At 39.8% G+C, this 15,081-nt stretch overlaps 1 protein-coding gene across 1 annotated transcript; it reads right to left on the bottom strand.

The window, feature by feature from the left end:
• Positions 1-10,301: 10,301 nt before the first annotated feature.
• On the bottom strand, positions 10,302-14,540 carry LOC119559341 (tetratricopeptide repeat protein 30 homolog). The gene is made up of 5 exons (XM_037872389.1): positions 14,168-14,540; positions 13,932-14,110; positions 11,553-12,554; positions 11,165-11,375; positions 10,302-10,829 (listed from the first exon to the last, which is right to left on the bottom strand). The coding sequence occupies exons 1-5, from the start codon at positions 14,225-14,227 to the stop codon at positions 10,314-10,316; spliced, it is 1,968 nt and encodes a 655-aa protein (XP_037728317.1). The 5' UTR covers positions 14,228-14,540; the 3' UTR covers positions 10,302-10,313.
• Between the last annotated feature and the right edge of the window lie 541 nt (positions 14,541-15,081).

Genomic DNA, 15,081 nt, shown 5'->3' with positions numbered 1-15,081 from the left:
AAACTACAGCGAGCAGAAGCGCTCGGGAGAAGCGGACCCGAAAATCGCACACAAATTTTCGGCAGGACAGGCATGTTATTCTGAAAACTTTAAAAAATCGGGGTAAAGTAGAATAGAAGAAAAACATGTGCTGCTCGGAAAGAGGAATCTTAAAAAAGTTTTATTTGATAAATCAATATTGTATAATGATATCATATTTTAACGAATTACTTAGACAAAGATGGATAAGATCTGTGCAAACTATAATTTTTGATTGTCTGGAAGATAAGTAATATATACGTTTCACAGTAGTCATATGATCCTACCACTCAATTAATAACGATCGACTGATTGTCATTATTGGTTAACTTAATTAAGTTTGGTTGAATTTTAATAAGCTGGTACACCCTCTAAAAATGTTTACCAATAATTTGACAATTTATTAATCATCAACTTCTTTTATGAGTCCTGAAATATCATTAAAGTAGTAACATTATTGCTTAATTTTGAATGACTACGCAGATCCTGTTGAAAGGGGGAGAGTTTAAATTTGCAGATGGCTAGATGGATGCTGCCTATGTTCCCCCGTTCGAATTGTTTCCCACACGACTCGTGTGGCTGGCGCGGTTGACGTCAGCAGCATTTGTGGAAATCTCCGCCCCAAACACCAGAACACATTGTCGTCATGCATCTGCAGTTGTTTTAGGACAACTTCTTGAAGAATCAGCGTAGCGAGCAGTCGGCACACTGGAAAATGGGCCAGCAAAGATCTTTTCTGTCTGGAGGTTTCGGTCTTTTCCCTTTTTCCCAAAGCCTCCTCGCCTAAAACCATCTCATTTTTGGCATGTGCCTAAAAGTGCCAGCATTAAAATAAAAATTATGCGGCAGACGGCGAACTGCAGACCGCAAAACGCAAAATGCACCACGAAAAGAGAGAAGTAAAAAACGTCCAGCGTGCGTATACGTAATGTGCATTAACATCAACAAGTGTGGAGGAAAATTCGCGTAGATTTGTGGGTTTTTTATGGGCGGAGGAAACTGGTGGGAAATGTGTGCCTGCTGCAAATGGGAAGAGTGCCAACAACAAATTTTCGGTCGATCCCATTTCGAAATGTTTTTCAATGCAGGGCCTTCGAGAGCCGCAGAATGTTTGAAATGACGATGATGCCATAATCATGGCAGCGATTACTGTCCTAAGTGGTGGGGATTGTGGCTCACTGTGTTTGGTTGAAACTCACGTATGGATCGCTGACACGTTTTAAAAACATGAGTAGAATTATATTTACAACTACTGTAGATAATCCTTTAAGGACATTATCTCAACAAATAAACTATTAGTCTAGTCACTAGTGTATACTTATAAAAAGTGTTTTAAGTAAATTCAATTTAACTTTTCTCTTCTTAATATTTTGTTCTCATATTAAGAACATTGATACCAAAATGTAATTACGTGGTTTTTAAGAACGAATGTACTTGAATATTTTTTCTCTGTGTAGAAATTCGCTTCTTGAGGTATTAGCAGGGTTTACCCAAAATCTATTTAACTAATAGATTAAATTTCAACTATTCTGAAAAAACACCTTATTGTGCGAAAGCTTTACAGACGAAGAAACGGTAGAATAGAATAGTTAATTTAATTTTATAAAAAATGTAATGGTATCTTCTCTATCTTCCTGCTCTACTTTTATCTGTTCCTCCCAAGAAGAAAGGTCCTTTCGAAATCCCCACCATATGTTCCTTATTTCTTCCCTTGCAGACCAACCCCTCTTGGAGGCAACTGTCAGTGTCAGTGTCGGATGAACAACAATAAAGACATTTACATATGGCGAGGGTGTCGCTTAGACATAAGACCTGATCCCCAACCCCGAAATCCCACCCAAATCCCCCCACCCCACATGCGGCAATTCAAGGGCAACCTAAAACATACCAATTTACGTTAGGTCGGGAGTATAGAGATTTGGACGGCGATAAACAGCATTCGGGACAGGCCCGCGACCTCCTGACCGCCGACCGCTTACCCCTGTCCCGCCCTCCTGGCCACGCCCCCTGGCCTGGGCTGTGGGCTCAAGGCTTCTGGTCCGTGCCCTGTGCCCCATGGCATATGTCTGCGATGCTCATTAAGGGCGCACAGCGTGGCGCAGCTAATGTGACAACGACGTGGGGAGATTCCTTGCGGATGGGAGGTAGACAGCCCGCAGGGATTTTCATTTGACTTTGCAGTCAGTAGCCACCATTTTTTGCATTTCTTACCCGGTATTCAACTCGGACAGGAGCATACTGCTTATTTTATAAAATAATAAGAAACGAATTCCTGAAAAAAAACATTAATATAAACCAAATTTGCAGGTCTAACTGTTAAAACTAATAATTAATGAAATAATAGTTGCATTATTTTTATAAAGTATTATTTAAATTTTATCTGTACTTAAGATAGCTAATATACTATTTAAACTAAAATGATTCTCTTCATATTTACCAGCAGTCATGTATGAATTTATCACAGTAAATTAATAAGAGAGCAAAATTAATTCTGTACTAAACTTGTTTCGAAATCTTATTACGTCATTATGCATAACATAAAAATACGATGGTATCTTAAGGTCGCAAAAACACCACCAGATCCTTCTGCTGGGATTTCCTCAACTTCGTTGTTGCTTTTTCTTGGGCTGACGACGATGGGGACAAGTTATTTGTTTCAAAAGGAGTTGGTGGGAGAAGAGTGAACAAAAAATGGGGACTAGAATGGGAAGGGAAACAGGAGGCCGGTTTCGGCCTTTCAACATTTATTCTTTTTCCGCCGCTTTTATTGGTTCTGTTTTCCACTGCGGTAGTAAGAGTTGTTGCTGTTGCTGCTGCTTTGGGTAATTCAATTTACTGCCACAATTTTCATTTGTGCAAATTTCGAATGACTCGAGGATATACACAGTATGTATGTAGGTTATATGGCAGCGTCCAGTTCTTGGGTCTCCGGCTGGAAGCATTTCATGCACAATTTGTTGGGTCCTTTATTTTTATTTCGCCGCATTGTGAAAAATTTGACTTGGCGCTGGCTGCTTCACTTACTTGATTTCCCCTCTGGAATCTCAAATTGCTTGTGACTTTTGGGTCGATCCAATTTTGTTTTGGGTTCCGCCTTTAGGTTTTTTGATTTCCGAAACCTTATCAATTTCTTGAAATACATATATTTTACTTCTTAGCCAAGCTGGTTTTAATAGATACTTTAACAGTTCAAAATAAGGTAAGAATATTCTTAAAAATAATTATAGTAGAATAGTTTAGATTCCAGGACTTCTGTAAACCAAACTTAAGTAAGCTTAGCCTGAGAATCTAGAGCTATTCTGTTAATGGTTAATAGATTCAAAGAGAAGGCAAAGATTCAAAATGATTTCAAGAGAAACTCATCCAAATGGCTCTCTTTGGTAAACATCTCTCTTTTGTCCACCGTTTTACAGAGAAGTGATGCTGCTGTTGCTATGGGTCTCTTAAGCTCTAATAGAAAGAAGGCAGACGAGAGATAAAACGATGTCTGCTTTATTCTTAGTAGCTCTGTTAACGGTACAATAAAGCAGCATTACTATATTTAGTTTCAATATTTCCTTTAGTGCTTTTTATGTGCGTTTAACATGTTGATTACATTAGATGATAAATGATAAGCATTAGTTCTATTTTTGTTGGATGAGTAAGTATAAGAGGATGATAAGGGCTATATTTAAACTTTTATTTGGTAAAGCTTACATTTTTTTATTACAAGCTGTTTATAGCTATGCCATGTTAAATAATAGACGCGATGGCTATGGAAACTTTAAAAGATCGGCTGTATAAAAGGCGTATTTATTATAATGCAGGTCTAATGTCGGTAAATTGAACTGACTAAGTTTCAGCCTGATAAAAACTATATATCCCTTCGTGGTCTGATTTGTTTATTTTAATCCAAAAACGTATTGAAATAGTTTGTAATATACATTGTTTGTTAACAACATATCAATACTATCTAACCAATGTACTTTTGGCCCTACTGTGAATATTCTCTTAGGCTAGAAAACCCACCCTCAGTACTCTTACGCTGTTATCAAGGTCTGCTAAAACTGGGACCATCGAACTGTTAAGGTTATTGGCCGCTGTAAAGGACTCTGCCTCATCTCCGCATCCCTGGCGTCCTGACAGCTCAGCAGTTCGGCAAATGGTGTAGAAAATTGTAATACTCCCAAGAGAATCATTCGGGACTTTGGCTGTCTGGACAGTTCTTGGCGAAACGTGTCGAAGCGGAAAGCCGTTTCCTATGAACGATTGAAGGCAGCCAACAATCCGTGAATACATTGTTGCATCAATTATGACTGGAAAATACATGCCAAGTTTGACCCTTCTTCGGGCTTGATCTCCAAATAAGCTTGTGATTAATGGAGAGAACAATGACAGGGGGTTTGGTCTGAAAACTTGCGAAAACTAACTAAACAAATGGTTCAGGGACTGCATTTTCATGGCTACAACCACCGTTGAATTCATTGATAGTGTTTGCTGTTTAATTCCTGAGAGACATTTTTTCACTGCCTTTGTCCTTGCTGAAACAAATGTCCAAACGCAGCATTTTTGGCAGCCGTTCAAAATGGCCAGCAATTATTTGATATTTGAATTCGCCTCTCGGCGCGCCCCTTTTTATTCTCTGGCGCTTTCTGTCCTGCGCTGCGTATACGTAATGGATGTAACAAACATTTTAGTCGAAACCCCAAACACGCCTTGACAATTTCCTTTTCAATTCAACCGAATTTCCAACAATATTTCAATGCCACTGCACACCATATATGTGTGTATCTATGTGTGGGAAAGTACTGGTGCCGGTCGAAAGTATTATTTGTTGCTCTGACCATAGCGTAAAAGTGATTTACTATTTCTATTCGCCTGTGTCTGGGTTTGTGTTGCTGTTCTGTCGATAAAAGCAATCAAAGCTTGATTTATTGTCCTCACCGAGTTCTTGACAGCCGCGGGGAACACTTTTGGGTAAATTTGTCGGCAAAATAGGAAGGATTGCTTGAAAGAACCGATGAAAGAATAAAATGATGCATTTCAAACCAAGACCTAGGATTTCAGCGGGTTTTACAAGGCACATGTGTAATTTAATCGAGGGATTTCACTGTATGAAGTGTTTTTTTAAAAGGTTTTATTAGTTTACCCAATTTGTTTCTGTATGTTTTGTGGAATATTGGATGGGTAGGTACATTTAGCTATTTGTGATTGAAACAAGGCAGTTTGTACTTCATTAAATATTTTCGAAGTTTAATTGCTTTACCCACAATATTTCATAAAAATAAAAGCTCTTTATCTGGTTTTACATTTTTTCCCCAATCGCTTGGCAGCCGGAAAAGCAAAATATTTGATTTCCTCTTAAAAAATACCAGCGCTCCCATTTTTTTTATTTTTACTCTGTTACGTTGTTGGGGTTTCCAGCCGCCGCCTGAGTTATTTCTCGTTTACAGTTAACCGGTCACAAACCGCACACACTCACATTGACATGCAACAATTGCCCCGCCAAATGCCGACGGTCAACAAAAACAACAAGAACACCCACAACAGGAGCACCCATAAAGCCTTATTGATTTTTGACTTGAATGCGGTTTATAAAATGGAATTATTGCCCTTTCAGGGGGTACTTCTGTTTCAAGCAAAAGGATAGCAGACCGTTTAAATAATCGATCAGTTTAAAACTAGAATGGCCTTTTATTTCTTGATCGATGAAGTCTACTCTAGAATATTTTTAGTTTAATATTTCCTTTAGTGCTTTCATGTGCGTTTAACATGTTGATTACATTAGATGATAAATGATAAGCACTAGTTCTATTTTTGTTGGATGAGTAAGTATAAAATGATGATAAGGGCTATTTTTAAACTTTTATTTGGTAAAAGTTACATTTTTTTATTACAAGCTGTTTATATACTATGCCATGTTAAATAATATACGCGATGCTATGGAAACTTTAAAAGATCGGCTGTATAAAAGGCGTATTTATTATAATGCAGGTCTAGTGTCGGTAAATTTAACTGACTAAGCTTCAGCCTGATAAAAAATATATATCCCTTCGTGGTCTGTTTTATTTATTTTAATCCAAAAACGTATTAAAAATAGTTTGTAATATACACTGGTCGGCATATATATTTTGTCATGGCGATGCCTCAGTTTCTGTTTAAATTTTTTTTTATTTTAAATATAAAAAAATGTATGGATTGTACATAATTCATTTAGTTACATTGTAATTAAATTATAAATATAACACATTTTCATTTTTAACATTCATTTAGATTTTTAATTGAATTAAAACTAAAAACTAAGTCATTTCATGGGTGGCATAAGTATTTTGACAAAATTTCTTTTTTCATCTTAATTAACTAATTTGTTTTATAAATTTATTTGAAACTGGAAATTAATAAAAAATATACCCTCCTTTGGTGTCTATGACCTTTTGCAGGCGATTCGGAACGGAATCGACCAAGGTTTGAAGGTATTTTAGGGAACCTCTTTCCAATTCATTGTAACCTCAGTGACGGTTTCTGCTTTTGTCCTGGTCAGATCATTGCTTCTTTCTCGCTTTATTAGCGACCACACATTTTCAATAATGTTTAAATCAGGACTTTGTGGCGGCCAATCGAGAGTTTCCACCCCGACATCTCTTAAAAACCTAGTAATCATTCTAGCCTTATGGCAAGGAGCGTTGTCCTGTTGGAGAATAAATTCTTTTCCTATTAATCTGTCGCCGGAGGGAAATGCATAATTGTTTAAAGTTTCTAAATATCGCTTCTGATTCATGGATCCGTCTATGGGAACCAAGTCTCCCACACCATTATATGAAACTGAACCCCAGAACATTACGCTTCCACCCCCATGACTTACTCTTTGACACACAGGAGCATTTTTTTTACGGTAATTCTTGTTAATTCTTACAAAAACTTTCTTTTGAGATGCGTGGAATTCAAAACTACTCTCATCTGTCCACAGGACATTACGCCAAAATGAAGCGGGCTTGGTGATGTATCTTTTCGCGAACTCCAAACGCTTTAGTTTATTTTTAGGGGTGATAAAAGGAATTGGTTTTGCAATATATGTTTTCATATCTGCTTCAATCAAACGCCTGCGTATTGTTCTCTCACTTATGGAAGTGGATGCAGTCTCATCCCACTCTAAGGACACAGCCTTTGGTGTTTTTAAAGGGTCCTTCTTAAAAGCATGGACGATAAGACGGTCTTTATGAGCTGTAGTCTTTCGATTTCTGCCTTTACGGTGAACATTGATCACATCATTAAATTTTTTATATTTATTGATTTGATAATAAATGGTCTGACGAGACAAATTATATTCCTCAGCGATGTTTATTACAGAAACACCCAAGTTATATTTGATCACAATTTCCGATCTTATTTTGGCGCTCAGCTCAGATTTTTTAACCATTTTAAATATTAAAAAATCGACTTTATCCAATATTAATGAAAACTTGTAATAATATTCTTGAACAACACTTTCAGCTTGCCTAGAAACAACTAAATCACGCAATGACAAAATATATATGCCACTGCTAAAATCGTTGCTTGCTGGCATTCTTATCAGCAGAACGAAAAAACAAAACACAATTGACGAAATATTTTGCATATTAACAGTTATTGATTTGCTCTTCTCTTTTATCATAATTTTCAGTTCGAACAATGCACCGGTACTTAGATCAAGAGTCTGATAGTCAAATGAATACTATGACAAAATATATATGCCGACCAGTGTACATTGTTTGTTTAACAACATATACCGTATATATAACAACATACCGTTTAAATAATCGATCAGTTTAAAATTAGAATTGCCTTTTATTTTCTTGAACGATGAAGTCTACTATAGAATATTTATAAAGAGAAATCAATTTATGTATAGTAACCATTTTCGAGATAGTCTGCAATTCCAAGATTTGAAGCTATGACTACTCAAGTTCTAAATGAAAGGGTATGTGCATTTTGTCGTGCAACTTCTATATGTATTTTACCCAACATTTTTTACCCAACACAATGGCAGTGACAGGATCAGACAGCCGAGCTGGGGACTGCATTGAAGCCGTAAGCCAGGACATTTAGAAAAATACATATTTATGTGGTTGCGGGTCTCCGTGTTTGCTGCTTTAAATGGCCTGGAAAATCTGTCTGAGAGGCAGGCACAATTTAGTTAGAGTTGCCGTGCCCTAACCAAAAAATTTCGGCATTCATATTAACAATCGACACGTCGCTCGATGGGTTAGGGGTTAAACGGGGGACAGGAAGTGTTAAGGCAAGGTTGAAATGCACAATTTACTGGGGAGATCCTAAAAAGGGAATTGGGCAGAAGCCGAAGCAGGATTAAGGACGAACGAGGGCTGGCAGGAGCCACCAACAAAAGACGGCTAACAAGCACGGCCAACAAACACGATAAAGTAAAACAAAATGAGCAACACTTGACGGCGTCGAAGGGAAAATAAAAGAGTTAAACAAGTTATCCTAAGTTTCATGTATGTGTCTTAGTTTAGCGACGCCGAAATACTCTTTGGGGACTAAATCATATTTAATGGAGGGATGACAATGCAAGTAATCACATCCCTCTACTCCCTAACTTTATTATCTGCTTACTAAATTTATACTTAACGATTTAGAAAAACACTGATGTATAAAAATATTATTACCGTGCTATTGTAGTTAACAGTTCAATTATCTCACCTTAATAAAGGACTACAAATGATGTTTAAATCAGATAAAAAAGCTTCCCTCGAATTATCTTATTTGAGAAAATTTGTAATCTTGTGATGATAATGATCTATATACGTATATAAATAATTAACAAATTAATTTAATGTTACTTATTAATTTTTGACTTGGTATTCCTAAGGCAACCATTATATCTTTCGTTAGGATCTCAACGTTCCCCTTCCGTCAGGGTATAACCAAATTCCATCGCAAAAAGGTGTTACTATTTTCCTGTGGAGACTTTAGATGCAGGCGCCATTCTGCGTGTATGTGTATAAAAGTGCGGGTTTTCTGCGTGCTTGTGTGAGGGCGAGTGGTTCTGTCTGTTTGTGTTAATGACAAGTGTTTCCATGCTGTAGATGTTGCTCCTCTTTTTCGCATGCGTCGCGTAATGACAAGGAGGATGTCGATGAGTATAATGACAACATCAGTGCTGATGGTGATAGAAATGGGGATGGTGAGGGAATGGGGATGCGGATGGGCATGCCCCACGAGCCAGTAGCAACTTAAAGTGCTTGTTTGCATTTTTGTCACCAATTGTAGGCAGTAAGGTATTCAGAAAAATACTGGTATAAAAGGGATCCTGAAGATGTATTTGAAAATATAAGTATTATAGGAAGTCTGGTAAAATTGTTTAGGATTTGTATATTCTGACAAATTCTAAAAATGTTATCCTGTAAAGGAATAGCACCTCTGCAAGACTTTTACGAAGGTATGTCGTAGTCGGGGCCAACCATTCTTTTTTTCCTTATTTTTCTATTTTGATGTCCCATTGATGTCGATGATGATGATGTCGATGAGGCTGTCAATGCGGAATTGAGCTGCGACATAAACACGTTGTCAAATCGAACGCGTGAGTGCTCACGTGCTCGCCGAGCAGAACGGTTGTGGGGGGTGGGAAAAACTGGATAAATGGGGAGGCAGTTCACCCCTGTTAGCACGTGCTGTTAGGTTTCTTTGTCAATAGATTGGCATACAATCCACTTCCCGGTTGCGCCAACCTGCCTGATGAAAATCTGCCATTAATGTGATTTATGACAGATTTCTGCTCTTCCACTTGTAATTTATATTTATTACCCACCTTATTTTGCCTATTCACATTGTCTAGAAGTCCTTAGTGGAATTTCCAGCTGTCACAGAGCCAAGGCAAGTAGATCCCTTGGGATTTTATTATTATTCGCAGGTATGTGTTTTTCTGAAATGTCATCTCTGTCTTATCACATTTTGACAAGAAGTAAATCTTTAAAAATCTTATGGAAAATATAGCCTGTTATGTATCTTTTGAACGGTCAAGGGGTGCTATAAATATATACTCGTTGGTAGTGAATTGGTGTCAAGTAAGTAAATTGGGCTTAAGGTTTGACAAACAAAAAGGTTGAAAGCTTAACATTTTTTTTTAAATCAGCACCATTAACCAAAGGCAGTTCCTGTCATTCACTCATTTGAAATAAATCTAACCATCATATTTTTTTTCATAAATATCTTATGAAATAAAAGGTATATGCCTTTGCTATATCATTATTTTCAATGTATAATTTAGATCATTATTATTACCATTACATTAAAGCAGTGTACAAAATTCAACGCATAAGCTAAAAATGATCATATTCGCTCAGCCTAATCATCAGAAGCCGCAACTTCCTGGCCTCCAGACCAATGGTTAGTGGTTCCTCCGGCACCTGTTCGGTGGCTGAAAAAATGTTGGCCGGCGTAAAGAGCCCGTAGGCCTCGCAAAAGCGCAGAAAGTTGAGCACCTCCTGCACGGTGACATAGGGCAGGATGATGTTCTGCTTGGCCATGCCGGTTAGGAGCCCCAGGACACATCGCTTCACGTGCAGCCAGGTGTCGGCATACAGGCGGTTCCCAGACCCACCCTCCAGGGCGTGAGCGATGCGGGAGAGGCCGAACTCGTAGTTGGACTTGGCGCAGTACAGAGTGCCCACCACCAGATTCACAATGCACAGGTGGTGGTATTGCTTGCCCAGGTTGCCCTTCAGCTCCTCGGCCTTTTCCACCTTGCGCATCAGCTCCTCGGCCTCCTCGTTCTGGAATGTCATGATGTAGGAGACGCACAAGTTGGCCAGCACTGCTGCCGAAACGGACATGATCTGGTTGACATGGGGGATTGCAGATTAAAATTGGGAGCCAGGAAGTGTAAGGTCGAGCGCACCGACGTTTAGATACCCGGTACTTTTGCAAACATCATTTTCTACTTAAGGGAATTTCAATAGATAAGGATTTTATATTCGTAACTGATATGGACATTGCATTTGAAACTAAGGGGCCCCTTTAATCTACAAAGTGTTCGCAACATAAAAAAAGGACTTCATTTAATAAGGCGAAAACACTTCTGTGGTGTCGTGCGAAAATCCCATGTTCACTTCAAGTACCGGGCATTTAAATTGGAAGTATCTGTGGGGTGGCTTGAATGGCTTAATCTCACATCATCTGAGTGCTGCCGCACGATGGGTTCATAAAAGGCAGCAGCCTCGTTGTATTTATCGCCCTGCATGAAGAGCACATGTCCTGCGTTCAGTCGCCAAATGGAGTTCTCTGAACAGAACTCCGCACTGGAATGGAATTCCCTTTCTGCTCCCACGAAGTCGTCATCGCGCCAGGAAATCCAGGCTCTGGCCATTACCACAGGCAGATAACTATATATGCAAGATTGGACGTATATTGCTAGGGTATTTCAAGGAATAGCTTATGGAGTTCCCTAAACTCAAGCATAAATACTAGTTAATGATGTGACAATAAACACATTCTATAAACGCATCTAAGCAAATGTCTAGAAAACAAGTAATAGCATTCTTGATTGAAGGTCAACTTACAGTTCCAGTGCTTGTTCGTAGTCCTTGAGGGCATCCCTCAGGGCCTGTTGCTCATTGGTGGCCCTGACCTCCTGAACTTTGGCTGCCAAGCTGCGTAACTTACCGGCCAGACTGGAGGCCAGAGTTCCAAGTTTCTTCTCGGCCAACTCGGCACTAGTTTGTGCGGTTATTAGGGCATCCAGAAGCTCATAAAGATACTGCGAGAGGTACTTGTAGGTGAGGTCCGTGTGCTCTGCCAGGATATCCGCAGCAGTCTCGTACAGCTCGTGCTTGCAGCAGATCAGCAGGATGTTGGCGAAGGTCTCCTTGGGACAGGAGGGGGCACCCAGCTCCAGAAGAAACGCCAGCTTCCTCAGACCCGCAACGGGACCCTGGACATCGGTTAAGGCCATGTTGTGCAGCGTGACCGGATCTAGTTCGCTTTCGGCTCGAGGGGGAAGGTCCAAGAGGGCGTCCCTGGCCGCCTCCTCATTGCCGTCTTGAAACTCCAGGGCCGCCTTTAAATTGAGTGCCTGGGTAATGCCCGAAATGGCCATTGTGATGGGGTTGCCCACGCTCCTGGCACCGCCATCGGGAATGTCCACCTGGGCACCGATTCCCAACTCTGGATGGTTTCGCATCCCCCTCTCCACAATCTCAGAGGTATAATCAAGAGCTTGGGCTCGTTGTTTCCTCTGAAAGTGAGCCAGAGCCACATTGTAGGCCACCAGTGGGTTGAAGCCGCCCACTTGAAGGGCCGCCTGGAATCGCTGGACCGCCGCCTCATGCTGATCCGCCTGGAAAAGAAGACATCCCTCGTCGTTGAGGGTATCCGCAGTGCCCCCTGCCCGCTGGTTTAGTAGGCTCTGTGCCCCGGCGAAGTCCTCGCTGGAATAGAGGATCGCACTCTGCAGCTGGAGGCAGTGCTCCCGGAGCTCATCTTCCTGGTCTCCGATTTGCTTAAGCACCCGCAGAGCTTCAGCGAAGATGCCAGCCTGGTACAGCGACTGGGCGTAGTAGAATCTGAAAGGAATTCTCGAATTAGGAATATAGAAGCTATACAAGCGAAAGGATTTAAATTATAAAGAACATTTTATCATTAGTCTATTGGTTGAGCAATCTATTTTTATACCCGTTACTTGTACAGTAAAAGGGAATATTATATTCGGGAGTAAGAATGTAACAGGCAGAAGGAAGCAATTCCGATCCTATGAAGTAAATATATACATTTGATTTAGCCCCTATCCATGTGTCAGTCCGCGTGAGCTTTAAGAGCTAGAGAGTTGAGACTCGGGTTCCTTAGCTTCCGAATTAGTGCGCTGTTATCCGAATGTGCCACGCCCACTCTAGCGCCCACAAAGTTAAACTCTGTCTATCACCCACATTTTTAAAGTCTTTTGTAAAAGTTTAAATGGGATTTTGTTTTGTTTATCAAAACATTCCCAGAATTGATACAATAGGACGCCCATTTAAATGTTATGAGCAATTAAAGCCTTCGCTGCTAGGTTGAGCTTGTTGCAAAGTCATTTTTAAAGCGAGTCTTTGAAGCCTATGTTTGTTTCAGACGAGTGCCACGCCCGCTCTAACGTCCACAAACGCCCTTCTTTTATTCTTTTCTTTTCGTTGTTTGTAGACGCTATTATCGATTGATGAGACAATGAGTGATCTATAAAAAAAATCGTAGGAACACCGACTAATAGTGGAAGTCAGGCTGTCGTTATTTTTCCATTTTACGAATTGAGACTTTAGTTATACTTTGCAGTTTAAAAAATCGTATTACCATTAGTCATTCATTAGTTTTCTTGCATTATACTGTTGAATTTAACATGGGCATACCCGTGGCAGTCATAAGTGACAAATTCATTAACTTTAAATTGAATATTTATTAACAAAATCGATGGTCCTTGCATCGAACTTTTATCCAATTTATCATCAACATTTTTGTCCACTGTTCATTAGACTTTCATCAACATTAGACTTTTTTTTAAATAGGGGAAATGGTCAGTTTGTGACTGTAACTGTTGATGAATTTGGGAGGTACTGAATTTTGTAACTTTACGGTATTTAACTTTTGGGTTAAGCGAATACATGTGATGGTGTTCCTATTTTAAGAAAAGATTGCATGCATTGGGCATCGCATAAGCACAGTAATAAATACAGTGGTGCCATCGTAATCGCTTCAGAGTTTAAATTGATGCACATGATAAGCCCCCGAATTCGTCGCTAAGCGATTTCCTTGGCAATATTGATACTAGTACTCTTTTCCAAAAGAACCCCACTCAATCTTTCTGAACATGCCGGTCAAAAGAGTTGCCAGAGAGTGTTGTGGTGGTACAACGCTCAATATAAGTGGATCCAATTTGAATTACAAAGTACTCTGTTTGCGTACTTTTAACGCACCTGTACTTGGCTTCCTTCGGCGCCAGCTGGCAGAGCTGCTCGTAGCAGGTGGCCGCCTCCTCGTACTTCTGGGCGTGGTAGTAGCAGTGTCCCAGGGTGGATAGCCCCGCCCTAGTGTTGGCCGCCTCACCGAAGTTGGTTATGCACTCGATCACATCCTCGTAGCGTTTGTCTTTGATCTGCAGAAGCTCTCCCCTTAGTGCGTGTACTTAATTTATAATTGTGTTACGGTTTACCAGATTGTATATTGTCCTGGTTACGTGCCCTTCACGCAGGATAATTCCCTGATGCAACATTTTCACTGAGCGGTTCGTTGGTAAATGAAAAATACTCTTAAGAGCCCTTTGTTATGGTCGGTTGTCGGAGTTTCCATGGATACCTTTATTTGTTTTCCGTCAAGTATCTGGGCAACGTTTGCAGGCAACAGTTGGTTGTTCAACATCGAAACGGGGGTTGGAAAATTGGGCTTATGGTTAAGAAAGGGCTTAAGACCTCAAAGTTAAAATAACTTTAACATTTCAACTGATATTAGTAAAGACATTTCGGCACTTGTTTATCTCCTTTACATTTTTCACGGGTAGATGGTAACTGTGTTGAGTAAGCTACGATACTGTTTTCAACTTTCTTTTTTACTGCTCCCTATGCCTTTGCTTATCTTTAAGAAAATTTACATTTTATAAGATTTAAAATAAAAGGCCTCGTTAAATTGACATTACCAATTTTTAACTCTGAAATATTTTAACAACCAAATGATATAATGCCTAAATAGGACCAACATTATTACTTTCCTGCCCAAAACTCTGCAATAAAAACCAATTAAGATAGAGCCAAACGGGCGCAAGTGGCGCGGCCAATCCATTTGAAATGCAAATGAGAAAATTGTCTAATTGAAAACTTTAGCATCTCGATGAGAGCTCCTGCTGCCCCCGCCATCTCCGTGACTTGCTGATGGAAGACTTAAAGTGTTAACTGGAAGCTGGCAACCGGAGGCATTAATCCGTGTTGGAGCCTTTCATTCGGCGAGTTCAAGGAGCACTTTTAATTAGCTTTTCCAAGGAGCAACAGTCTCCTTGTGGAAATCCCACACTGACAATAACTAAAGCGAACGTGCGGAAATGCTAATTAGGTTCTGTGTCTGTCTGAGAGCCGA

This window comes from Drosophila subpulchrella, unplaced genomic scaffold (assembly GCF_014743375.2).
Source record: "Drosophila subpulchrella strain 33 F10 #4 breed RU33 unplaced genomic scaffold, RU_Dsub_v1.1 Primary Assembly Seq21, whole genome shotgun sequence".
Taxonomy (NCBI): Eukaryota; Metazoa; Arthropoda; class Insecta; order Diptera; family Drosophilidae; genus Drosophila; species Drosophila subpulchrella.
This window is presented reverse-complemented; position numbering and strand designations above follow the sequence as displayed.

Coding starts and splice junctions, on each gene's coding strand:
- LOC119559341 (XM_037872389.1), bottom strand. CDS start 14,227: ATGTTGCATCAGGGAATTATCCTGCGTGAAGGGCACGTAACCAGGACA. Junction 14,111..14,167: donor CCAGGACAATATACAATCTG/GTAAACCGTAAC, acceptor GAGCTTCTGCAG/ATCAAAGACAAACGCTACGA. Junction 10,830..11,164: donor TGCGGCAGCACTCAGATGAT/GTGAGATTAAGC, acceptor CATGTCAACCAG/ATCATGTCCGTTTCGGCAGC.